Here is a 27506-nt window from a genome sequence, read left to right on the forward strand (position 1 = left end):
TAACTAACACACCATTGTAAAGCAATTATACTCCAATAAAGATGTTAAAAAAAAAATCAAGGATTATAAAAATGTCCCCAATTCTTGCAGTTTCTAAATTCACGGCGAGAGAAATCACAACTATTTTGAAAATGAGAGTTGATGGATACTTTTAGAATCAAGGGTATCACTGACCATATTCTCCTCCTCTTTTTCTTTGCCGTCTTCGTTTTCCTTGGATGTTTGATATGAGAAGTCATCAGAGGTGCGAAATTCCAAAAACAAGATGGTCGGGGGGAGAAGAATCCCCATGATAACCTAGGTATGATGAGACAAGTGGATTTTTAAGCTATGGCAATTCTTGAAAATTTTCCCAGTACAGGCAAAAAATTTTTAATTATGATCTTCAGCATTACTCAGTAATCTAGCAACCCTGGAACAGGTCTATCTCTGCTCTGACGGTCTGTGGCTTATTCCATTTGGTATATTGACAGAATTGCAGACACTGAGAAATTTAAGATCATCCACCAAATTGTTCTAGATGAACAGCAAGCAGTATTGTGTGGAATCCTGACTTAAAAAGAGAAGATCTTGCATAGAGTTTCAAAGCAGGCAATTTTTTAAAGTAAAATATAGTAAGTAAAAATAAATAAATAAATAAAATGATACCTCTAGTGAAGTAGGCCAAAAATATTTTATATAGGAATAACTTAGATGTAAATGTGAATATATGGACCAAGAGTTGGAAGACAAACGTGACTGATGAATATAGGACTTACTTGGGCTCAGCCTAGACAGCAAAAGGATGGCCTAGCTTATAGATGGAAACCCTTGTCATTTTTGTCAGTGCTGTGCAGTGTGTCTCCAATACTGAACTCTGTTCCCAATGATCAATGCTAATTTTTAAAAGTTTCCCCTCAGCAATCCATTATTAAGAATAACACAAAAGGGGGACTTCCCTGGCGGTCCAGTGGTTAAGACTTCGCCTTCTAAGGCAGGGGGTGCGGGTTTGATCCCTGGTCGGGGAGCTAAGATCCCACATGCCTCATGGCCAAGGAAACCAAAACATAAAAGAGAAGCAATATTGTAACAAATTCAATAAAGACTTTAAAAATGGTCCACATCAAAAAAAATCTTAAAAAAAAAAGAGTAACACTAAAGGGTTATTTCTACCATATACTAAAAATTATATAATAAAGCACCAATAATTAAAACAAAGTGGTACAGGTGCATGAAGAGACCAAACAATAGAGCAGAATAGAAGGTCCAGAAAAAGATTCAACTACACATAGGCAATTAGTTTGTGATACAAACACCACTTCCAATGGGAGGAGTAAAGATGACTATTTAATAAACTGTATTGAGAAACTGGGTGATCATCTAGAAAATAATTAGGTTAGATCCATATCTCACACATACACCAGAATAAATTGCATCTAGCTCCAATATTTCGTGAAAGAAAAAAAAGGGAGGGGGCACAGAGAGAAGATAAAACAACTAACAATCACCACATGAAAATTCTTTCATAAATGGAGAGTAAGAGAAGGCCTTTCTAATTAGGCTCCCAAATCAAGAAGCAATCAAAACAAAGATCAATATATTTGATACTGAAAAAAAAATCACAAACTTCTGCACAATGAAAACATGCCTTAACCAAAGTAAAAAATAACTTCTGGGAAAACATACTTGCAGCTCATGTGACAGGCAAAGGGCTAATCTTTATAATTAGAAAGGATCTTCTAGAAGTCAAGAAGAAAAATTCTAACAACCCAGCAGAAAAATGGGCAAAGGCAGTGAACTTAGGGACATTTGTACTGAGAGGAAAATGGGCTTGTCCTCACTCATAATAAGAGACATTCAAAGAAACTACACAGAGATCTCATTTTTTACCATTAGATTGGAATGTTTGCTCACACACTGTATTGGTGGAATTGTGGGAAAACAAGACATTCCCTACACTATAGGTGGACACCTCCACAGAGGGACAGCTATCAAGATTGCAAGTGCATATCCCCACGGGGCCATCAATTCCCCTTCTGGACATTTATACAGCAGATACGTGAGACACAGTATATGTCCAAGAGCACTCATGGTGGCAGTGAGTGTAGCACCCCCAGGCAGGAGTGACCTCCATGGCCTCACTGGGGACTGGCCATAAATTGCGGCCATCGGCCATGAAGGAGAACTGGGGAAGCGGGTAAGAATGAAGGAATATTCTGTGTCCCAGAGGAAGTGAAAAAGGAAGGTACAAAACAATAACTATGCCAACCCTTGTGAAAAGGAAAAAAAAAATAAGAATATTTACTTCATCATGAAAAAAAGGAAAAAAAGAAGATTTATTCATAGTAGCTTTATATATGGAAATATACATAAGAAACAAATATCAGTGGTTGCCAATGGGTAGAACAAGCCATATGGGGGACAGGAGTTGGGAAGGAGACTTGTCACTTATACTTTAAAATAGTTTTAATTTTTTAATATGTGCATGTCCTTATGACCTATTCAAAGAATTAAATTAAAAAAAGAACAAACCATCCCTGCTTTAAAATAATTATATATTTATGTTGTGAATTAAAAATGCTTGGAAGGAAATCTGATGCTTACAAATATTTATAACTTTGGATAGACATTATACCTAAAAGTAGCATTAGGTAAAGAAGGAAATGATAGAAAAATACCCACTGGATTTCAAAGACTTAGTACAAAAAAAAGCATATGGACTATCTCATTAGTGATTTTTTTCCTTTCAAAAACATGTTGAAATGATAATATTTTGTATATACTGGTTTAAATAAATATATTATTAAAATTAATTTCAACTGCTTCCTTTTTACTTTTTACAATGTACTTAAAAAACTTTTTGTAACTATTAAAAATTTTACTTTCTTAACTAGAAAATTTGAAGTGACATATGTGGCTTGCATTTTATTTCTGTTGGACAGCACTGCTGTAGACTCTGTAGTTTCATCTTGCTCTTTAAAATTCTGGCATGTTTAAAAATTGCTTTTTAAAATATATGTTTCCTGGTTGTTTATGGGTTGAAGAGCTAGAACATTTGGACCTGTAGACTTCATCACAGAGTGGATTTGGGGATACTCCTCTGCCCTTGTTATCTCCTGCCACTTGGCAGCTGGATGCAGAGGCTGGACCAGACCCAGGTTGTTTTGTAAATTTTATTGAAGTAGAGTTGATTTACAATGTTGTGTTTAATGTCTGCTGCACAGCAAAGTGACTCAGTTATATATATTCTTTTTCATATTCTTTTCCATTATGGTTTATCACAGGATATTGAATATAATTCCCTGTGCTATACAGTAGGGCCTTGTTGTTTATCCATCCTATATATACTAGTTTGCATCTGCTAATCCCAAACTCCCAATCCTTCCCTTCCCCACCCCTCCTCCCCTTTGGCAACCACAAGTCTGTTCTCTATGTCTGTGAGTCTGTTTCTGCTTTGTAGAGAAGTTCAGTATGAAGGTTACTAAAAATAGAGTTGCCATATGATGTCGCAATCCCACTCCTGGGCATATATCCAGACAAAACTATAATTCAAAAAGATGCATGCATCCCAATGTTCATAGAAGCACTATTTACAATAGCCAAGACATGAAAACAACTTAAATGTCCATCGACAGATGACTAGATAAAGAAGATGTGGTACGTATATACAATGGACTACTACTCAGCCATAAAAAAGAATGAAATACTGCCATTTGCGACAACCTGGATGGACCTAGAGATTATCATACTAAGCAAAGTAAGTCAGACAGAGAAAGACAAATACAATATGATATCACTTACACGTGGAATCTAAAATACAACACAAATGAACATATCTATGAAACAAAAACAGACCCAGGTTTGAGCCCTATGGCAAGACTGTAGATGGCGTGTTCTTTCATTAAAAAGTATACCGTTTCTCTTTTGGTGATGTTAGCAGCTGTTGATATCAATTCATTAACTCACTGGGGTTGAAAATTGGTGGTGTTCTAATGCTATCATTTGGTTTCCATTTCTTGGCTGGAATAATTTTACAAAGAGATGTTTCCCTCATCTACTCAGTGGTTACCCAGTGGTTCAGTTCATATAGAAAATGCAGGATAAATGCTTGATTCTTTCCCCTTTATGTACCTGTTTTCAAGATAATGAATTGGTTTCCTATCAGCTACTGAAGATAACTAATTTTTCTTTTTTTTAACTATTTCGTATTCCCACCAGCAGTGTAGAAGAGTTATAGTTGTTCCACATGCTTGCCAACACTTGGTATGGTCAGTCTTTTAATTTTAGCTTTTCTAGTGGGTGTGTAGTGCTATTTCATTGTGGGGTTTTTTTTATTATAAAGTATTCAATTTAGTTAAACTAAAAAAATAAAAACCAGTTCACCCATTTCTCCCACCCCACCCTCACCCCTGCTTCTGTCAACAACCAATCTGTTCTCTGTGTCTATGAACTTGCTTTTTTGTTTTTTTAGTTTTCACATGTAAAAGAGATCATAATGTATTTGTCTTTCTCTGTCTGACTTATTTCACTTAGCACAATGCCCTCGAGGTCCATCCACATTGCAAATGGCAAGATTTCATTCTTTTTTATGGCTGAATAATATTCCATTTTATATATATATACATATACATATATATATGTATAAAATATACATTGTGTATATGTAATAATATTCCATTGTGTGTATATATATAATATACATTATGTATATATAATATTCCATTGTGTATATATATATCATTGTATACATATATATGTACACACATATATATATATCACAATTTTTTATCCATTCATCCATCAATGCACACTTAGGTTGTTTCCATGTCTTGGCCATTGTAAATAATGCTGCAATGAACCTAGGGTGCAGATATCTTTTCAAGTTAGTGTTGTTTTCTTTGGATAAATACCCAGTAGTGGAATTGTTGGGTCATATGGTAGTTCTATTTTTAATTTTTTGAGGAACCTTCATGCTGTTTTCCATAGTGGCTGCACACCCACCAACATTCCCACCAACAATGCACCAGGGTATCCTTTTCTCCACATCCTTGCCAAAACTTCTTATTTCTTGCCTTTTTGATGATGGCCATTCTGACAGGTGTGAGGTGATATCTCATTGTGGTTTTGATTTGTATTTCCCTGGTGATAAGTGATGTTGAGTATATTTTCATGTGCTTGTTGGCCATCTGTATGTCTTCTTTGGAAAAACGTCTATTCAGATCTTCTGCCCATTATTTAATTGGATTGTTTGTTTGTTTTTTTGCTTTTAAATTGTATGAGTTCTTTATATATCTTGGATATTAGCCCCTTATCAGACATACAATTGCAACTATTTTCTCTCATTCAGTACGTTGCCTTTTCACTTTGTTGATGGTTTCGTTGGCTGTGCAGAAGCTTTTTAGTCTGATGTAGTCCCACTTGTTTATTTTTGCTTTTGTTGCCTTTGCTTTTGGTGTCAGATTAAAAAAAATCATCACCATGTCAAGGGCTTATGTTTTCTTCAAGGAGTTTTATGGTTTTAGGTCTTATGTTCAAGTCTTTAATCCATTTTGTGTTAATTTTGGGGTATGGTATAAAATAGTGGTTCAGTTTCATTGCATGTGGGTGTCCAATTTTCCCAACACGATTTATTGAAGAGACTATCCTTTCCCTATTGTATATTCTTGGCTTCTTTGTCATAAATTTATTGACAGTATATGCATGGATTTATTTCTGGGCTCTCTATTCTGTTCCATTGATCTATGTGCCTGTTTCCATTGTTTTAATTACAATAGCTTTGTAATAAGGTTTGAAATCAGGAAGCATGAAGCCTCCAGCTTTGTTCTTCTTTCTCAGAACTGCTTTGGCTATTGGGAATCTTTTTGGATCCACATAAAGTTTAGGATTGCTTGTTCTATTTCTGTGAAAAATGCTATTGGAATTTTAATAGGGATTGCATTAAATCTGTATATTGCTTTGGGTAGCATGGACTTTCTAACAATATTAATTCTTCCAATCCTTGAGCATGGAATATCTTTCCATTTATTTGTGTCTTCTTCAATTTCTTTCATTAATATCTCATAGTTTTCAATATACAGGTTTTCACCTTTTTGGTTAAATTTATTCCTAGGTGTTTTGTTCTTTTTGATACAACTGTATATGGGATGACTGTTTTCATAATTTTTCTTTCTGATAGTTCTTTATTAGTGTATATATTTACTTAAAAATATTGTTATGAACTCATGGATTTAAAGATATTTGCTATTCATTGCTATTAGTAATAGTATTGAAAGTCAAACTGTCCTGTTCGTTTGGCCAGTGGAAGCCTCTTCATGTTTGCTCCTGGGTCCCCCTGATCTGACCCTAGGGGTCCTTGATAGCTTCTTTAACATCTGGCGTGTCAACTGTTCTGGGCTCATCTTGTACATATCCTGCTACAGACCTGGAATCAACCATTTCTCCAAGAAGTTCTGGCTTCAGTGAATGGGAAATGATATTTCAAGGCCACAATCTGGGCACTAGGAATGTTCATGCTTTTGGGTAGGTCTTTGTTTCTAGGCTTTTCATTAGCCAGAGCTGGAATGAATTCATATTGATGCTTCCAATTAAGTACTATAGGCTTTTCTGCTTATCCTCTTCCAGATTACATCTGTGTTTCCTTTTCTTCCACACCAAGTCCTAGTTCTCAAGGACAGAGGGGTGTGACAGAATTAAAATATCTCACTGTTATTCAGTTGCTTTAACTTAACAGTTTCAGAATAATGATGTTAATACTACCACTATCAATTATGATTACTGAAAAGTTACACTTTTTTTTGCACAGGTGCTCCCCATTCTTCTCTCATTTTAATTTTTTAATTTGATTTTACTTTTTAAAAAAGATGTAATTTTATTTATTTTTGGCTGCGTTGGGTCTTCGTTGCTGCGTGCGGGCTTTCTCTAGTTGCAGCGAGCAGGGGCTACTCTTCATTGAGATGTGTGGGCTTCTCCTTGCTGTGGCTTATCTTGTTGCAGAGCACAGGTTCTAGGTGCGCAGGCTCAGTAGTTGTGGCTGGAGGGCTCTAGAGCACAGGCTCAGTAGTTGTGGCGCACGGGCTTAGTTGCTCCACGGCATGTGGGATCTTCCCAGACCAGGGCTCGAACCCGTGTCCACTGCATTGGCAGGCGGATTCGTATCCACTGCGCCACCAAGGAAGTCCCTCCTCTCATTTTTAAATGGTTCTATTATATCTATATTATCAGAACATATAGCTGTTATATACTATTTTCTCTCCCACTTAACTGTCACTTAGTTTTAACACTACAAGTAAATATGTATCTGATGCTGACTATCCGTCCTGTTGCTGATGCCTCTCTGGTTATTTTGGTTGTTGGAGATTCTTTCTCTAACAGATTCTTCAGAAAGTGCTCATAGGAATAATATTTCCCTGAGTTCTTGCCTGTTGGCAACATGTCATGTGTACCCTTTATATTTGACCATCACTTTTGCTAGATATAAAATCTTTGCCTCAATTTTCTTTCTGGGAGTATTTTTATATGATACACACCATTTTTTTTCTGACATAAATGGTTGCTATTGAAAGTCTGATGATAATTGAATTTTTTCCCCTTAGAAGCCACTTGATTTTTTTTTTTTTTTTTTTGCCTAGAAGCTCAAAGAATTTTTTTTTTCATTAAAATCCCATAACTTTATTAAAGTGTGTCTTGATGTTGGTTATTCTGGGTTGATGTACTCAGGTTCCCAGTGTGTTTTTTAAAATATATAGTTTAATATCATTTGTCTTCAAGAGAAATTTTTGAATTCTAGTTTGAGACACTTGCTTCTATTTCTGGTTTTAGCTGTTATGGATACTTTCATATTTTTAGCAACATAGGCGATATCTTATGTTGCTATTTCTTTGTTAATTTAAGTACTATCTTAGTAATCTAAGTATCTATTGACATCCTATTATTTTAGATGAGACTTTATCTTAATTTATCTCCTTCCCCCTCTGCTCCCGTTTTTAACAACCACATCAGTATTTTCAGTTCCTATGAAGTTACCTTTGTAACTTTACACAATATACTGGAATCTTCACCTCTTGTTTCAATAACTCTTGACAGTTCTGATTCCCCACTTTACAATATGGGGATATTATGCTGTTTACCACTCTCTCTTCCCCTTCCCACCAGCCAACTTTTCTTATCTGTACCTTTACTTTCGTAGTTTCATACTTGATAACCTTTGTATTATATTTAGGATTTATATTTAGGTCTTCAATACTCTGTCTATTGGATTATTCTAAAAAACTGAAGATCAATAAAAAGCATTTACATTTTTATTACCGTATAAAATACTGTCTATGGTACAGCCACATGGCGTGCTGTGATTGCAATTTTAATGTAGAATTCTGGTGCTACTAGAGAAACCTGATCATGGTATCAAAGGTCAAATGGTCTTTTTTACCTTCTACCAGTCACTCAAAAATCGTACCAAATTTTAATTTAAATCATAACCGAGGCTTAACTTTTGTGTACAGTTTTTTTGTTTTCCCTGGTATTTGATTCTACTTCTATTTTCTCATTAATGATTATGAACTCTTTTTGTTTCCCTAACCCATACCCCTGATACTTTACAGCATCTTAGTCACTGCATCTATTTGTTGGAATCATTTCTATTCTTCTGTGTACTTTCTTCTTGCATATCACTAACTCTTTGCACTTATTTCATCCAACTGCTTTTTCATATGGGGATTTTTAAAAACTGGGGCTTGTTTCTTGCATTCCACATCACCTGTGTTCTTGTAATTTTGAACGCTTCTTTCAGTGGAATACCAGCTGAAGTACTTTTTCTGAAGGAGTAAGTAGAAAGTATATAACCTGAATCTTTGTCATCTTAAATAGATATCCTATCCTCATGTTTAAAATAGCTGGACTGGGTAAAAAAAAAAAAAAAAAAAAATCCAGGTTCCAAATCCTCTCAGAACTATGAAAGCCTTGTTTCAGTGCCTTCTAGGTTTCAGTATTATTAACGGAAAGTCTGATGCCAACCTGATGTTCATCCCTCTGTAGGAAACCTGCTCTTTTTTTAAAAAAAATCTTCAGGATCTTCTCATTATTCTTGATATTCTGAAAACTATTTATTAATATCCAAACTTATGTATAATATCAGCTTAGTGCATTGTGTATAATTGGGCAATTAGGCATGACATTTATATTTTTTTTTAAAGAAAGAAATGGAAATTTTAATTCAAGCCCAATTTGAGGATTATAACCCGGGAAAAGCATCTCAGAAAGCTCTGAGAACTGTTTCCAACATATTTTTAAGAAACGAAGTGCCTTCTGTATGTCAGAACCCTGAAGCCCAGGATAACATATATGGTCTTTTCTTTATCCTCATAGCAATCCCATGAGCTCAGTATAATATTGCCATCACAGAGTAGGTTATCTGAAGATTAGAGTCTCTCCTTAAGATAACCTAGTCGTTAACAGTAGTAAACAGCAGAGCTGGGATTTGGTCTCAGTACAATTTTCTATCCCCTAAATCCTTTTCAAACACTTTCATAGCTTCATATTCTCTCATAAACCCCACAGAATGAAAGCATTGCCAATTAAAATGATATCAGACAGCAACCTAAGTGTCCATTGACAAACGAATGGATAAAGAAGATGTGGTGTATACACACAGTGGAATATTATTCAGCCATAAAAAAGAATGAAATAATGCCATTTACAGCAACATGGATGGACCTAGAGATTATCATACTAAGTGAAGTAAGTCAGAAAGGGAGAGACAAATATCATATGATATCGCTTATATGTGGAATCTAAAAAAGGATACAAATGAACTTATTTACAAAACAGAAATAGACTCACAGACATAGAAAACAAACTTGTGGCCACCAAAGGGGAAGAGGGGGAGGGATAAATTAAGAGTTTGGGATTAACAGGCACAAACTACTATATATAAAGTAGATAACCAACAAGGACCTCCTGTATAGCACAGGGAAGTCTACTCAATATCTTGTGATAACCTATAATGGAAGAGAATGTAAAAAAAAGAATATATATATATATAGCTATACACACATATGTATAACTGAATCACTTTGCTGTACACCTGAAACTAACACAACCTTGTAAATCAACTATATTTCAGTAAAAATTTTTTAAAAAGTAAAACAAAGCGATATCAGACAATTTCAGAGTTATAAGGGCATCTATAGAAATAGAGCTCAGGTGTCTGTTTTAGCGGCGGGTGGCTGGTCCAGGGATGCATGAGTGATTAGGGTGGACTCCAAGCCTGTAAGCCAGTCATGCTGCAGGTCAGGCTCTGGCGTTAGACCACCTGGATTCAGGAGCCAGACCCACGCCTTGCAGCTCAGATCCTATCCTTTAATCTTGCAGCTTCAGGTTCTCCTGTAAGACAAGGATTGCCATGGCGTCTCCTTCCTGGGGTTGTTCAGAGTCATGGATGAAATAAACCACAGCAAGTGCTTAGCTCAGCAAGGCAGGGAATCAGAGCTCACGGGTGTCACTTGTCACTATACCGTGCTTACCAACCACGTCACACATACCTTCAGGCCAGGGTTTTTCCTCATCCGCAGCCTTCCCATCCACATGTCAGTCAGCAGCATCTGGCTGCAGGTGTGGGCGATGAAGTCCCGATGTTTGGCTGCGACAGCCAGTTTGAGGCAGGTCGAGTTGCTCCAGTTTTTCAGCTCATAGGTCAGCAGTTTCATGGCGATCTGCTCGTCATGCTTGTAGGACTGGTCCAAGAGCTCCACAGCAAGCTGGCCAAAGTCTCTGCAGAGACAGAGATGGGAGCGGGGTGGCCACATGCTCTTCATTAGAGAGCTGTGTCCACGGGGATGTCATGGAGACACAGGACACAGAGTCCTTGACTCCCTGTCCTCTGGGAGCTCCAGGGGATGTATCCAGAGGGGACAGCCAGGGACCAGGGGCCGTGCTTAGCCATGTCAGGGGCTGTCTGCTCTTGCTGTAGATGGAGCTTTAGGTGGATCCCAAGTCTGCCCCTCAGGCCCCAGGGACAGAGCAAAGACAAAGTCCCTTCCCTCAGGCATTCATGGAACAGGGATGCAGATGGAAAAGATGGCAAATGAGAGTTTGAAAACAGCGCCTGTGGGACTGGAAGTCAGAACAGTGGCCATCCTTGGTGCAGGGGAGAGGTGGACATTGAAAGGGCCTCCAGGAGGACTGGTGGCACAGGTAGGGTCCTGTTTCTTGAGGGTGCTGGTCAAAGTTGTGTGTTGTGTTTGTGAACAGTCATCAAGCTGCATGTTTTGCACACGCGCCTTCTCCCATATGAGTGTAATACTTCAGTGACACATGGATTACAAGAGCGCTCTCAGTGCTGTGAAGGAGACAAGGTCTAGTTGCCATGGGGACCCAGAGCAAGGAGGACCAATTGCTGGAGGAGGGGGAGGGGGAGTGATGGGAACCAAGTGGCAGATGGAGAAGGGGACACAGGTGATTTGTGAACATAAGATGTATTCCCTTTCCACATGACCCTGATGCGAGGATTTAATGATAGTCATGAACATTTCTTGTTCCTTCAACTTTTTGTGTGGCATCGATGTGGTTAAGGTATAGTCCTATAGGGATCACCTTTCTTTGCTTTGTTTCTCCATTTTATAGAAGATTTGATGCCAGTTCTGAGTGGAAGGATGAAAAAGGGCGGCATTACTTGTGGGGGATGGAGACGCAGACTCTGCAGTACCTTCTGGCCTCAGGACTCACAGGCTGCAGGGGGTCACCACGAGGGTCCTCTAGGCAGCAGAGGGACAGGGCTTGCCAACAGATGGAGGCAGGGGAATGCCTCCTTATTTGTAAGAGGCTCGAACACCTGATGTTTAGAAGTCAGCTAGTGATTTTAGAAATCCAGTCCAAAAGATAAGCAGGGTGCTTCACAAAACAAAGATATTACATGCTGGCAGAGGGGCCTGTGTACAATTCAAGTTCACATGTCTGTAAAGTTGCACGGGGACTTCCGGTTTCTGGTTCCACCCGTAAGGGACTTGGAAGTTGCCACTCTGACCTAATAAAAAGTAAAAAAGCTCAACAAACTCAAAATCCACGACTTTTCTAGATTCATCAGAGAATTGAGGTCACAGGGCAAATTGCTGGCCACCAAACTGGAAAGACAGAAGGCAGATACTGAGAATCGCAACTTAATGGAGCGCAAACCCGGGGAACCAGCGCCAGGTTGGAAAACCCGAACTGTAATTGATGAATTTCTGGAGGCCCCGTGAGGACAAGTCTGCAAGTTAATAGTTCCGGGTGGCCCAGGCTTAGAGAAGTGTCCACATTTTTGTGAGTTTTACCTCCAGGAGCCCCACCAAGTTCTCACAGAGAAGATGGGGGAAGAATCCTCTCATGCTGCCATCTGGGAGAGGGGAAAGGGTCCATTCTGAACTATGCCCATAGCACTCTGTTCTTCTTAACAAGGCCTGCCCTCGGGGGAAACTGGCTAACCAGAGCTTAACCTATTGGTGTTTTATCAGAGCCTAACTGAACTAGAGGGAGGGAAATACCCAACTCCAGCCCCCTGTAGCCGTCCTAAGGGGGGGGAAATCCAGAGGTACTTGTGAAGGTCAAGTCCAAGGGCACAGGTTCACTAAGGTTGTTTCCTTATGAAAATTGGTCTCATTGTCTTTGCACTAAAATTTTGTTTCCCAGAAACAGAATCATGGACATAGAGAACAGATCGGTGGTTGCCAAGGGGGAGGGAGGTTGGGGTAAGCTTTCATATATAGAATGGATAAACAACAAGGTGTCCTACTGCACAGCACAGGGAACTATATTCAATATCCTGTGATAAACCATAATGGAAAAGAATATAAAAAAAGAATGTGTATATATATATATGTATATGTATGTATATATGTATATGTATATATATGTATATATATGTATATATATATGTATATGTATATATATGTATATGTGTATATATATATAGATGTATAACTGAGTCACTTTGCTATACAGCAGACGTTACCACAACATTGTAAATCAACTATATTTCAACAAAAAACATATATTGATTAAAATTGGGTTTCCCTAGTTTGCACCAGAAGGCAGTCAGCAAAAACAATGAGAGTCCAGAAACGCCTCAGAGAGACAGAAGGAAAAATACTGACACAATGGACAAAGCACTTGATGAACAAGCATTAAAGGTAACTGTACTTAAGTGAGAGATGCATTTGCCACCCTTCCCAGCAAAGGGACGGCGCTCAGGACCAGAGTGTCTCCTGGTACTTAAATTCCCTCTGGACACTCACTTTGAGTTGTTGTCCAGGTCCTGGGAGATGTCGTCCACCAGCTCGCTCTCGGAGGACTCATGGGCCATCGACTTGTAGAGCTTGCAGGCCACCAGGGCCTTCGCCATGCTCTCCTCCCCCCGCTGCCAGAGGAAGACTGCCATTTTTTGGCGCTTCATCAGCACGGCCCACACCATCAGCTCGTGGAAGGGGTACTGGAATCGACTCATGGCGGGGTCGTCCACATCGATGTCCAACTCCTCCTCCTTTTTCTTCTTCTTCTTTTTCTTCCCTTTGGCTGGAGGCTCATCATCCTGAGGGGAGAGAAGCACCTTTGCCATGGTTCTGCCATAAACGTGCAACAAAGGGTTTCAGGACAACTGGTAAAAGGGAAACCTCTCCCTCCAAGGGAATAAAGAGAATTCTAAGTACATCTGTGGTTTCCAACCAGTGTACTAATTCTTTTGAAAAGAGGCACATGTTTATTATGAGAAGTAAACCATCAAAAACCAAATGAGCTGAAAAGGCATACTACTGTTTGAAGAGTTTATACCCCTGGGTTGGCAGGTTTTTTTTTCCCCCAGAAGCCTCCAAAAATTGAAGAGATGTTGCAAAACTAAAACAAAGAAAACACTTCAATCCAAATCACCCCATGGGAGAGATAAAGCCTGTAGCTTATTTCCTCAGGGAAGTCTTCAAGTACCAATACTTGTTTGCCAGATATGGCTGAACCAGAGATTAATAGGAAAAATGTAAAAGGGGATGGAGAAAAATGTCTTGTTTCCCTACCAATGGTTTAAGGAAGCAAGCATTCCATTTTTAAAAATTATTATTAATTAATTAATTAATTTATTTTTGGCTGTGTTGGGTCTTCGTTGCTGCGCGCTTTCTCTAGTTGCGGTGAGGGGGGGCTACTCTTTGTTGCTGTGTGCAGGCTTCTCATTGCGGTGGTTTCTCTTCCTGAGGAGCATGGGCTCTAGGCCCGCAGGCTTCAGTAGCTGTGGTGCCCGGGCTTAGTTGCTCCACGGCACGTGGGATCTTCCTGGTCCAGGGCTCGAACCCGTGTCCCCTGCATTGGCAGGCAGATTCTTAACCACTGACCCATCAGGGAGGTCCCACAAGTGCTCCATTTTGTATGAGCTTTGTCTTTTCATGGATGTGCTATAAATGGAGGGTCAACATTTCCCATTTCCTAAAGGGATTATGAGGGATGATTCTGAAAACGGAGAAGGACCCTAAAGGAACGTCTGTCATGACTGGGAGAATTGGGGTTGAAACACGGGAGTGGCATGGAAATATATGGAGCTCAGACTATTCCAGGCTAGGACTTCAGTACCCAGTAGACAACAGAAATGGATATTTGCTCTTTTGCAAACAGCTTTCTCGTCAATGATCTACTTTTATTCTTATACTGACTCTGAGAGGTTGTGAATGTGTTCCATTCCATCAGATGAGGAAGTTGTGACCCAAAGTCTGAATAATTTGCCCACATACACACAGCTGGAGTGGCTGGGCAGGGTGGGGGTGAGGGGGGGAGACTGGCTCTCCCATTCCTATCACATGTTGTTCATGACTAACCCAAGTTTTGTAACCTTATAATGAGTTGTCTGACATTTTTATTGAAACTATTGTATCTTGCCTTGGATTTAAATGTGTTTGTTCAGGGACTTTCCTGGTGGCACAGTGGTTAAGAATCTGCCTGCCAATGCAGGAGACACGGGTTCGAGCCCTGGGCCAGGAAGATCCCACATGCCACGGAGCAACTAATCCCGTGTGCCACAACTACTAAGCCCGCGTGCCACAACTACTGAAGCCCGTGCACCTAGACCCCGTGCTCCACAACAAGAGAAGCCACCGCAATGAGAAGCCTGCACACTGCAACGAAGAGTAGGCCCCTCTCGCCTCAACTAGAGAAAGCCCACGCCCAGCAACAAACACCCAACACAGCCAAAAATAAATATATTAATTAATTAATTTTAAAAGTGTTTTTGTTCAAATTTTCTAATTTGTCCCAGTAAAACTACAGTTTAGGTCATTTAGGAAGGTTGGTCTACATAGGTTAAAAATTGACATTATGGAAATTAAAAAATAAACATAGCTTTATTTTCAAGAATATATCCAGTCAAATAAAAATCCACTAAGGACTAATAAAATGCTGTAAAACAGAAACCCTTTTAAGCCTATCTTTCAATAATACATTGTATTATTAAAATACTAGTTGTATGCAAATTCTCTTAAAATAATTTTAAGATTGCTAGAGAAAGAATATAACCAACAAGGGATTAATTTCCCTAAAATGCAAGAAAGAACTGCCACAAAGCAACAAGAAAAAGAAACAACCCAATAAAATAACAAAAGATATGAACTGGAAGTTAAAAAGAAATTGACCCATCCACAATCACAGTAAGAGCCTCTAAACACACCTCACTTAGAAATCAACTTGAAAAAACTAGTACAGATAGAAGCAAATTGAATAATAACATTACCAAGTTTGATCTGACAAAGACATATATGTATTGTACCCAACAAACCGGGAATACACATTTTTTCTAACACACATGAATCATTAACAAAAATCCACCTGGCATTATTCCCTAATTCTTTTGAGATTTTCTATATCAGCAAATTCCAGATATCAGAAATCATGTAGTATACACTCAAAGAATAAAATTAAAAATCAACAAGAGTAGGATAACAGCAATAACAAAATTCTGTACCTGGAAAATTTAAAATACACTTATAAATAATTTGTGGATTAATGAGGAAAGTATAAACTGTTTAGAAATGAATTGCAATGAAAGTTCTACTTACCTAAACCTGTGGGATACCATGAAAACAATGCTCAGAGAAAAAATGTATACTCTTTATGCATTTATTGGAATACAGGAAAGATTGAAAATAGGCAGGGACTTCTCTGGCAGTCCAGTGGTTAAGACTCCATGCTCCCACTTCAGGGGGCACAGGTTCCATCCCTGGTTGGGAAACTAAGATCCCACATTCCGCATGGCGTGGCCAAAAAAAAAAAAACGACGTGAACACTATAAATATGGTATAATTTGGAGTCCCTTGGGAAGGGCCTCTTTCTCATACACTCCCAAATAATCTTCCCCCATCTATCCCAGTGCCTTGACAATCTGTCAGTATAGATTGATTCCTTTGAGCTAATTAATTAAAATAAAAATTAAAAAAAAGAAAATGGGCAAACTTCACTTTCAAATTGAGTCAATAAAAATAATACAGTAACTCCATATAAAGTATATGGAAGGAATGAATACAAATCAAGATATTAATAAAATAGAAAACAGAAAAAAGAAAGTTGCTTAATAAAGCAAAAATACCAATCAAATCTGAAGGCAAATATGGTTAAGAAAAAAAGGGAGAAGATATAAATATAAAAAAATTGGAACAAGAAATGCCACACAACTAAAGATATTGAAAAAATTAGAATACTATGTAAAGGTTTATACCAAAGTATTTGAAAGTCTAGAAGTAAATTGTTTGCTAGGAAAATATAATTGACCAAAGCTGACTCTAGAAAATAGAAAAGCTCAATGAACTCATGTTATGAAAATTATTATAAAGGCAGTGAAAAATATGCCCCTAAAACACAGGACTGGGACCAGGCTATTTTACAGGAGAGTTCCACCAGACCTTCAACCAACAGATAAAGCCAACATGATGCAACCAATCTAAGAGAGCATGGACTTATGGAAAGCTGCATATCATAACCCTTCTAGTTATGCTGAAGGTTGGTGTCAACTGTGAACACAGAATCAAAACCTTCTACCCTGAATCCATACAGAAATTGGGATGCTATTTGACTCATGAATTTGAGAAGAGTCTTTACAATAGACAGCCTTATTATTCTGTGTTATAATATTATTTCACTCATTTATATATTTTCATGTCTAGTGCTTTTTTAAAATTAATTAATTAATTTTTTTGGCTGCGTTGGGTCTTCATTGCGGTGCGTGGGCTTCTCATTGCGGTGGCTTCTCTTGTTGCGGAGCACGGGCTCTAGGCGCGTGGACTTCAGTAGTTGTGGCACATGGGCTCAGTAGTTGTGGCGCACGGGCTCTAGAGCACAGGCTCAGTAGTTGTGGCTTAGTTGCTCCACGGCATGTGGGATCTTCCTGGACCAGGGCTCAAACCCATGTCCCCTGCATTGGCAGGAGGATTCTTAACTACTGCACCACCAGCGAAGTCCTAGTGTTTTGTTCTTAAGTTTCCTTGTTAAGGTTATTTCTGGATACCTTTGTCCTATGATGAGGAAACTTTGTCAATGTTTCTGGGTTTTCTAGAAACCAAATTTTTTTGCCGATAATAATTTTCCCCCTTTTTAAAGTATCCTTCTTTTATTTATTTTTTCATGTGGTAAAATTTGCAGAACACTTTTAAAAACCAGTGGGGTTAATGATGCCAACAATAATGTATGTGCTTGACTTGTTCTTGATTTTGATAAAAATGAATTGGGTGGCTTTTACCTTTTAAAACATGTCTGTGATCTTTTTTAATATAATTTGACTAAATCATCCAAGTAAATTTTGGTGTGTGGTGTAGTGGATTTATTCATGGAAAACAAACTTGTGCAATTTTATGTTCAATACAAAACGAAGAGGGCTCCATATACTTGACCACAATATCATAAAACCATTGGAAACAAGTCCTACTTACTTCCATTCCCAGAAGTTTGAGAGCTTTAGGCTGCATAATGAAAGGGGAGAAAAAAATGAATGGAATCAGATAACTGATGTTATGATACTGGGGGTTGTACATTAGTAATATCGTTAGTAGCAATAATAATAGATTAAAAAGTACTTGGTATCGTTAACAATTAAGGACAAACCCAAGGAAAGGAAATGCTTTAATATGGAACCTCTGCTTCTGTCAGCCCAGGTCAGGTGAGGAGAGAGATGTGCAGACATGGGACCCACATCCCAGGTAGAACCAGAGAAGTTCACCCACAGAGCAGACACAGAGCTATGGGGCTCTGAGTGCGGGTGAGGCGAGGGATTCATGGACGATCTCACACGTGAGTTGGGCTTGCAACACACGTGGGGTTTTGATGGGGGAAGATGCCGCAGACACAGTAGTAGAGTTTGATTCTGGCAGTGGTACATGGTCGCCAACAGCAGGGTGGGGACGGCTGGGGAGAGCCTTAGACACTGTGATCATGAGCTTGACAGTGATTCGTCAGGCGCTGGGGATCCTCGGGAATTTTTGAGCAGGGAGGGCACTGTTGGGTCTCTCGTTTTGGAGAACTGGGGCACGTCCAGTGGTAGGATGGATGGGAGAGGGCAGAGACAAAGGAGCCTGGGAGGAAGGCTATTGCGGACAAAGGATGGGGCCAGGGCAAGTGCTGGGCTGTGTGGCCCAACGAGCTGAGGGAGGAAGGTGCGTGGTGAAGCCTGAGCGTCTGGAGGCATGCTGAGACCTCCCACCGAGAGCCACTGCGGGAGGACGGGCAGGTGTGTTGCGGGATGGGGTGACGAGCTCGGCTTTGAAGCGGCTGAGTTATTGGAAAGGCTAGCAAGGAACCACATGTGATTCCGGGAACCACAGAACCCCACGTGTTCGCTGAGTTCTACCCTCTTGGGTCCAAACAGGTTGTTGTAAAGGGTCCGGAAGCCCTTCCTTGTGTAGTTGCAGCGGTAGGCGCCCCCCATGAGGTACTCCAGCACGAGCCCAATGTCTATGAGGCTGATGTGGTAATCGGGCGGAAGGTTGCCCTGTAAGAAAAGAAGCTGTGTCTCAGGCCCTGCGAGAAGGGACCCACAACGTGGACTTCGGCAACACCTCGGCATCATGGTCATTCCTGCCTACGACGTGAGAGTTAGTGGTACCAACGGGGCATTAAACAATCTTCAGTCTGTTACTATAGGATTGTGGGAGATAAGGGGGTAAACCATGTTCCAGAAAATGGGTTAGACTTCCCAATGAGAAGAATTAGAAGCCCATGAGGCTGGAGGGGAGAGGCCTGGGCTTGTCCATGGGCTCGGACAGAATGGCCTGTAATGTGCATTTAAACATAAGGGAAAGAAAAGAATATATATATAAAGAATGTATATATGTATAATTGAATCACTTTGCTGTACAGCAGGAATTAACCCAACATTATAAACTATGCTTCCATAAAAAAGCATATTAAAAATGTATATAAATGTATAACTGAATCACTTTGCTGTACAGCAGAAATTAACACAACATAAATCAACTATGCTTCGATAAAAAAAAAATTGATTAAGGAAAATATACATAAAGGAAAGATGGTGTAGCTGGTGCAAAGAGCAGATTCATTTTGTTGAGAAGGTGCTTTGACAGCTGCTTGCAGGGGAGAAGCCAGCTTCGGGGGGCTGGCGTCCAGATTCTCTGCAGAAGGAGGGAGTGAGCAGCGTGGCAGACAGGAGGACTCTGTGGAAGACAGCGGGCGGACAGAATACCCCTGGGGCCGGGAACTTTCTAGGGAAAGCTCCACATGGTGCCCTGTGACTTTCTGGGGGACCCCTCAGATTTCAGTAAGAACACAAACACTGCAAACTATCTGATGTGCCCGGGAGTCGGTGAAGGGGCAGAGTCCTGCAGCAGAACGGAAGAGGCTGTGTTGAGATAAAGGTAGCGTGTGGGTGGAGGGGAGGAGGGCAGGGGGGCATCCGTGCATCCGTAAGTCGGTCATTCACGCCAGTGGGCAGTTGGCTTATCCAGGAGGCAGAGCTGACCGGTCCATTATAAGGATGTTTTGCTATGTGCTGTTTCCTGCTTGGTTAATTTCCTATGGCTGAAATGATGGTAGAAACCTGGGGTCCGTCCCATGGAGGCTACACCTTCCAAATGTCCGCCCTGTACGTGAGGACTGAATCCTTCACTCAGCCATTGCAAGTTTGTTCAGCCCCTACCGTGATCCTTGACCAAGTCGGGGATTCCATATGAGGGGATAAGGAGATACAGCCCTGCCTTGGGGAGCTTGCTGTTTTGGGGGAAAAGGGCCAAGCCACCCTCAGTCCCGATGCAGCAGCATGTTCAGGCCCCCACTCTGCTAGGGTGGGCAGGTGGGAGGGTGAGAAAGGGCTTCCTGTGGAGGGTGACACTGGGCAGGTAGGAGTGGGCAGAGCAGGGGCTGTAGGGGCCGAGGGGGGAGAGCACTGCAGATGTGAGACGGTCATGGCCCTGGGACAGAACACGTGTGGTGGGTATGTGATAGGCCCAGTGGGTGCAAGTTTCTTAGCAGGAGCTTGAATTTCATGAGACGTGGAGGCTTTTAAGTGGGGGCGTCCTGTGCCTGGGGAGTGCGGGAGGATGATCGAAGCCACTTAGGTGAGACGTGGTTGGGTCTACACTTGAGTAGCTGTGGCTTTTGAATGTTAGCGCTTCTGAATCTAAGAAATCTGTGAAAGTGGGAAACAAGGGCACTCACTGGTCTCTCTTGGTTCCCAGATCCACCGATTCTGCTCTGATCCAATGAGTGTGCGTAGTAAAAGCCACATTCTCACATTAGCGGAATTAGATATTTGTATGAAGTCTGACCAGACTATCTGGGACTCTGGCTGAAGGCTCTCTTCTCTCCTTTGCGTTACTTCCTCCCGCTCAGAACATGAGTACACGTCCTGCACTCTGCATGCCAGGGACTGCATTCTGGCTGAATGAATTGCTCTGCGTTAACCTTGTCTGACCCTCCAGCCTGTGGTGATAGGACCCAAGGAACACCAGGACAGAACAGGGAGTGGACGGGATCCTACAAGAAGGCAGACTGTAAGGCATCAGTAGCGCTGGGGATGGGGGAAAGCATCTATCACTTACTAAGGAGGAAACAGAAAGAGCCAAGAACTGCTGCACAGGACACACAGAATGACATGAGGCCCATCCTGCTAGGACTTCTGGAAAGAGGCACAGTGAAGGGGTGAGGGGCAGATCTGAAACACGCAGAGCATGGGGGCTCTGGGCAGCAGTGAGGAGCCCACCCCTTGGCTGGTGCTCCTGCCTTGGTGATGGGGCCAACCCACCGTCAAACAGTCATTCAGCGCGAGCCCATTGTGTGTGGGATGAACATTTCATTTAAAGAAGATGACATTTTTTTAAAGTAAACTCTTTTCATGGAGAGAGGAATTCATGACTTCTTATGCCTCCAATAAGATGACGACACATTTGGAAATTTAAAAAATTGATTTAAAAAATGTCTCATTAAAAGACGTCAACAGGTAAAGGACTATGAAAGAGCAGACTGACCTTTTTTACATCCCTCACCAGCAAATGAAGTGTGTTTGGTGGACCCAGTCTCTGAAAGAGAAACATTCAGCCATATTAAATATGTTTTTCTCTTCAACTTTTGGAGTAAAATCCAGCTCTACTTTATAGAATTAATGAAGTCCTGTGTCTTTTACAAGACAGGACTAGGACTTGTCATGGGTAAGAAATATCCCACATGTTCAAAAATATGTTAAATACCTTTTATTGAATTATTTTAAAGAGCATCTTAGGATGTACTATATTTTCTTAACAGTTCATCAAGCTTTAGCAAGCAACCACCCAGGACCACTTCTGCTGCTTAAAATTTTAGAATGGGGAAGGAAATGTACATTCTCAAAATTCACATGGTAATAATACAAGCCAAGAGGATTTCATCCGAACACTTTCATTCTAATATCAGGAGCTCCTTGCTGTGCAAACTCAGTTTTCCATTTTTCACCGAAGCCTCATAAAAAGTGGGAGTCCCCAGGAACAAATGACCGCTCACCCCGGGATCTTTTCACTCTGCTAATGACTCCGGGGGCTGGATTCTTTCTTTGTATAAACTTGTCCTCGTGCACCACCCCTGAGTTAATGCTACAGATGGGGGTGCTGGCTAGCCTGGTGGAGGTGGGTGAAGATGGGACCATCCGCCGAGCCTGCGTGTCAGGTGAGAGCAGTCATCCTTAAACGATGGGCCTCTCGCTGAAGCCGTGTTCTGATAGTGATGCCTCCTCCGAGCGCATTCTTGCATCCCCAGGGCTAGCTCCCCTCCGCCCTCCCTCCTTCTGGACCACTCACTGTGTTATAAAGCTCTTCCAGCCTCGGGATGGTGAGAAAATGCTGCATGTTGACTCCATTTTCAATCAGGAGCTTCACAAAGTCCACTCGGTCTAAGACCAGTGCGTCCAGCATGGCCTGCTCCAGCGCGTTCACCTATGCGAGCCCAGGAGAGGGGCGTGAGTGCCTCAGGAGGGACAGGGACACTGGGCAGGGGACCCTGGAAGCTCTCGGAAAGCCTCTTCCGGCCCCCAGACCCAGAGCATCCTGAACAAGGCTCTCTTTACTTTTTGTCCTGAGTAAACACGCCCCATTGCCCCCTCCTTCCTTCTCAGTTTGTCCCTAGGTGTCCTATCAAAGCATCACAGATGGATACATTTAATACAAAGTGAAAAATGACAGCCAAACTGGTGTTGCTCTCTAGTTATCAGGCTTTTTAAAAAAATTAAAATAGAGTTGATTAGCTTTTCTTGTAATGTAAACATGAGAAGGAAAATTCAAAATAAAACTCCAATCAGTGCTTGAGTCTCCAAGCCCGGATCTCCATATACAGTGTTTTTTTGAGGTGGTAGACTGTAGCATTTTATCTACTATTAGTTATCATTTGTGTCTCTACCCTTCAACAATGGTGGAACCTGCAGCGCTCAATGTAACGTGAGGTTTTGCTGGAGAGAATTTGTTTCCTTGACTGAGAACTACCCACTGTGGGCATGCCACGGGCCACCAGGGTGAGTGACTGCGATGATGCCAGTCACAGGGCACCACAGAGGCCCAGCGCCATGTCTTGCTGTGTCCTGACAGCAGCAAGGCCAGAACCACGGGTGCTGCGTGTCTCAGCCCCCCAGCCCAGCCGACTGCAGTTACCCCTGCATCCCCATCATAGGCTCCATCTTTTGTCCCTGAGCTGCATTTCTTCACAATTGATTTGTTTCCCGTCTTTCCACGCAACAAACATCCACGTGTCTGCAGGTGGAGAGAGGCACTGGTGGGCAAGGCGGCCCGGGCCTCCCCTGTGAGTGACTTCATTCTCCCCCAAAGCAGGACCGTTTGGCGTTTGTGACATCCTGCCAGCCACTTGAAATATTGACACTGTCCCATCAATGCTTCATCACTGCCTCCTGGGCTCGGGGCCCCGGGTGGGGCTGCGGCAGAGGAAGCAAGAACTGCCCCCTTCCCTGGAGGAGGGTTACTGGCTCCAAGGTCCCCGGGAGCCCAGGAAACGGAAGCAAACACGTCTAACGTACCCAGTTCAGCAGCTCGAGCTTCCGGGGGTCAGTTTCTTCCTCCACCTCCTCTTTCACCTTCCCTTTCTTCTTGCCTTTTCCTTTTCCTCTGCCCCCCTTGGTGGTCGCTGTGGGTGGCTTCTTCTCCTTCTCCATGGCCTTGCTATCCGTTGGGGGGGCCAGGCTTCCCAGGGGCTGCAGTCCACAGCAGGCAGAGTTGGGAAAGGGATTTAAAGCCGACCCATGTCCCAGGACAAGTGCACGGACTGCCCCTCCCCTCTGCATGCACACGCTCGCACACACATGCACACAGATAGGTACACATGCACCCACATACAGGTGCACGTGCACACACAGGTGCACACACAGGTACACATGCACACACACTCATGCAACCATGAGCACCCATGCACAGACATGCACGCAGGCACACATACTTGTGACTACACACACACACACACACACACACACACACTCTCAGCTGTCACAGGCCTGGCTGCCTGATGGAGAAGCTCCTGATTTCATGACCCGCTGTTACTTATATGCTTGATGAAGTGCACTCATGCACTTAAAGTGGCTGAAGTTTTGACTGAGAGTGTTTTTGCCCAAAGGAAAGGGTGTTGAGAGGTAAGTTTAAAGGGGCCAAAGAGAAGTGTCTGTGGCAGCTGATGAAGACCAGAGAAGACAACTGTGAAAGGATCAGGGCTTCCCTGGTGGTGCAGTGGTTAAGAACCCGCCTGCCAATGCAGGGGACACGGGTTCGAGCTCTGGTCCGGGAAGATCCCACATGCCATGGAGCGACTAAGCCCGTGTGCCACAGCTACTGAGCCTGCGCTCTAGAGCCTGTGAGCCACAACTACTGAAGCCCACATGCCTAGAAGCCGTGCTCCGCATCAAAGAGAAGCCACCGCAATGAGAAGCCTGCGCACCACAATGAAGAGTAGCCCCCGCTCGCCGCAACTAGAGGAAGCCCGCGCGCAGCAATGAAGACCCAACGCAGCCAAAAATAAATAAATAAAATAAATAAATTAAAAAAAAAAAGAATTCTAGAAAGACTACAGAGTCATAGGCACATAGTTGATGGAGAACTTCAACTATTAAAGGAAGACCTGAGAGACCTTATACTTGATTGTGGGGGAGACAAAGAAGGACTTTTGGTTCCAGGTTGTGGTCTTGATCTCGTGTTTCCTGCTTTCCCTCTCTTCCTGTGGAAATGACAGCGGAGGACTATGGAAAAGAAAAATTCATTTCAGGGAGAAGAGGCAGACCAGAGCCATTAAGACGTTTCTGGAAATGCTGTTGGGTAGTTAAAGCTGTGGGGAGGCAGCTGAAGCCCAGGATGAGTAATGTGGGGGTAATAGTGGAGGTGGGACCAGATTTCCAAAGAGGGAGAGTTAATGGTGGTTAGAAAGCATGGTGATTAGTAAAGGACTGTCTACAGAGCAGGAGACCACCCACCCCCTCTCGTATGTCACACCCCCTCCCCAGTGGGTGAGTGCAGAGCAACTCTGCTCCTGGGCTTCACCCCAGGCAGAACCTGGAAGAATGTCTGCTGAAGAACTGGGAGGGTCCTTGCACTGCTGGTGGGAATGTAAACTGATACAGCCACTTTGGAGAACAGTATGGAGGTTCCTTAAAAAACTAAAAATAGAACTACCATACGACCCAGCAATCCCACTACTGGGCATATACCCTGAGAAAACCATAATTCAAAAAGAGTCATGTACCACAATGTTCACTGCAGCTCTGTTTACAATAGCCAGGACATGGAAGCAACCTAGGTGTCCATCATCGGATGAATGGATAAAGAAGATGTGGCACATGTATACAATGGAATATTACTCAGCCATAAAAAGAAACAAAATTGAGTTATTTGTAGTGAAGTGGATGGACCTAGAGTCTGTCATACAGAGTGAAGTAAGTCAGAAAGAGAAAAACAAATACCATATGCTAACCATATATATGGAATCTAAAAAAAAAAAAAGGTTATGAAGAACATAGGGGCAGGACAGGAATAAAGATGCAGACGTAGAGAATGGACTTGAGGACACAGGGAGGGGGAAGGGTAAGCTGGGACAAAGTGAGAGAGTGGCATGGACATATATACACTACCAAATATAAAATAGATAGCTAGTGGGAAGCAGCCGCATAGCACAGGGAGATCAGCTCAGTGTTTTGTGACCACATAGAGGGGTGGGATAGGGAGGGCGAGAGGGAGACACAAGAGGGAGGCGATATGCGGATGTATCTATATGTACAGATGATTCACTTTGTTATAAAGCAGAAGCTAACACACTATTGTAAAGCAATTATACTCCAATAAAGATGTTAAAAAAAAAAATTGGGAGGGTCTGCATAGGGAGGTCCAGCGCCGCACCAGCCTGCTCCAATCTGCAGAGGGCAAATAAAAGCTGTTCAGTAGACACCCCCTCCTAAATGGGGAACTCTTGGTCAGTCTTCCCAGGGAGGAGAAAAACCTATTTGTAAAATAGGCTCCTTATACTAATTATTCAGTCCCATCCCTCACTCTGAAATGGGGATAGGCAAGCAAGGATCTGCAACAGAAAAGGACGAAATGAACAATGGGAACAGCTGACCAGGGAGAAAATAGAGATAATTCAGGGAACAGGAGAGGACTTAAAAAAAATATAATTTGTATCCTCAGATATTGCATTCATGAGATGAAAACAGGCTGACATGAAAATGGAACCATCAGGAAACAAGAAAGCTTTCTCAGACATCAAAAATAGGATTGCCTACATTTAAAAAAATAGCACAAAAAAATGCTAAGGAAAAAGTTGCGATTTCCAAAAACCTACAGCAAAATGATAGAGAGACAGAAATGATAAAATGGAGGATCAGCCCAAGGGGACCAACATTTGCTTAACTTATAGGAATTCCAGAGGAAGAGAAAGAGAGAAAATGAAGGCTGAAATACTCAAAGAAGCGGTAGAAGAAAATTTCACAGAGCTCGGGAAAGACTTGGGTCTTTATCATAAAGGGGCCTTTGACAGCCAAGCAGAATGAATGGCCACATGACTGGCCATATGAGTCCTTGAGTTTGCTGTCTCTGTACATTTCATTCTTATTTGTTTGAAATAGAACACATGTCCTTGTGAAATTTCTAAACACTGAAGATAAAGAGCAGACCTCAAACTACATCTGAGAGAAGACAGTGGTTCATCATAATTGGAAGAGGATCACATGGCAACCATGAGCCTGGTGTGTGGCAGAGTGTTTTCAGACGTGTAAAGACAGAGAATGGTTATCTTCCCACACATGTTCATGAAAAAAATTACTTGAAGATATACTGCAGTGAAATGAAAAAGAAATCTGAGAGAGAGGAAGACATGGAGTGTGGGAAGAAATGAGCCTGTCTGAGAACACACTGCAGGGGTGTCTGATGTGGTCAGCTGCACAGTAAACTTTGAGAGCATCCAGAGAAACACGAGGCTTTGAAAGATTCTACAAGAAGAAAGGGAATTGCACTCAGTGGACAGTAATAATTAAAAGAATAGATCGTCTTAATGATGTGAGGCATATGGTACGAAGAAAAAAGAGAATCAATTTGGAAATGCAAGGAAAAGCAAACATCTAGCTATTCAAATAAGTCATGGTCCAAATATGAAGGAAACGCAAAGGTCCCATAATTTTAAACAATGGATGGACTGTAGGAACCTTGATGCTTGTTGTATTTTCCTTTGTGTGGCCCAGGTAATTGACCCAGGGCTACCTTTCTTTCTCTTTGAGTTCAGCCATAATGTTAGGTTCAGCAGTGAACAATCTGTACAGAATCACAGTAAAGTCTTCTGGTTTCTCCATTTTTAGAATCAACATAAAGACCTAGTATGCGGGGTGGGGGTGGGCAAAGTGGATGAAGATGGTGAAAAGATACAAACATCCAGTTATACAATAAATGTCTTGGGGATGCAATGTACAGCATGGTGACTGCAGCTAATAATACTGTATTGTGTATTTGAAAGGTGCTAAGAGAGTAGATCTTAAAAGTTCTTATTACAAGAGAAGACACTGTAACTGTGTGTGGTGATGGATATTCACTAGA

The 27506-nt window shown here is 41.7% G+C and overlaps 1 protein-coding gene across 1 annotated transcript in view; it reads right to left on the reverse strand.

The window, feature by feature from the left end:
* TRPM1 (transient receptor potential cation channel subfamily M member 1) overlaps positions 1–27506 on the reverse strand; it is an 83262-nt gene that overhangs the window by 27573 nt on the left and 28183 nt on the right. Inside the window, exons 11-18 of the mRNA XM_061181412.1 lie at positions 23465–23638; positions 22242–22376; positions 21441–21491; positions 18809–18949; positions 17895–17924; positions 13242–13534; positions 10515–10743; positions 175–297 (exon numbers count right to left, since the gene is read on the reverse strand). Coding sequence (XP_061037395.1) covers positions 175–297; positions 10515–10743; positions 13242–13534; positions 17895–17924; positions 18809–18949; positions 21441–21491; positions 22242–22376; positions 23465–23638 — 1176 coding nt within the window. The remainder of the gene's footprint in view (positions 1–174; positions 298–10514; positions 10744–13241; positions 13535–17894; positions 17925–18808; positions 18950–21440; positions 21492–22241; positions 22377–23464; positions 23639–27506) is intronic.

The sequence above is a fragment of the Eubalaena glacialis genome, chromosome 2 (genome assembly GCF_028564815.1).
Source record: "Eubalaena glacialis isolate mEubGla1 chromosome 2, mEubGla1.1.hap2.+ XY, whole genome shotgun sequence".
NCBI classification, from domain to species: domain Eukaryota; kingdom Metazoa; phylum Chordata; class Mammalia; order Artiodactyla; family Balaenidae; genus Eubalaena; species Eubalaena glacialis.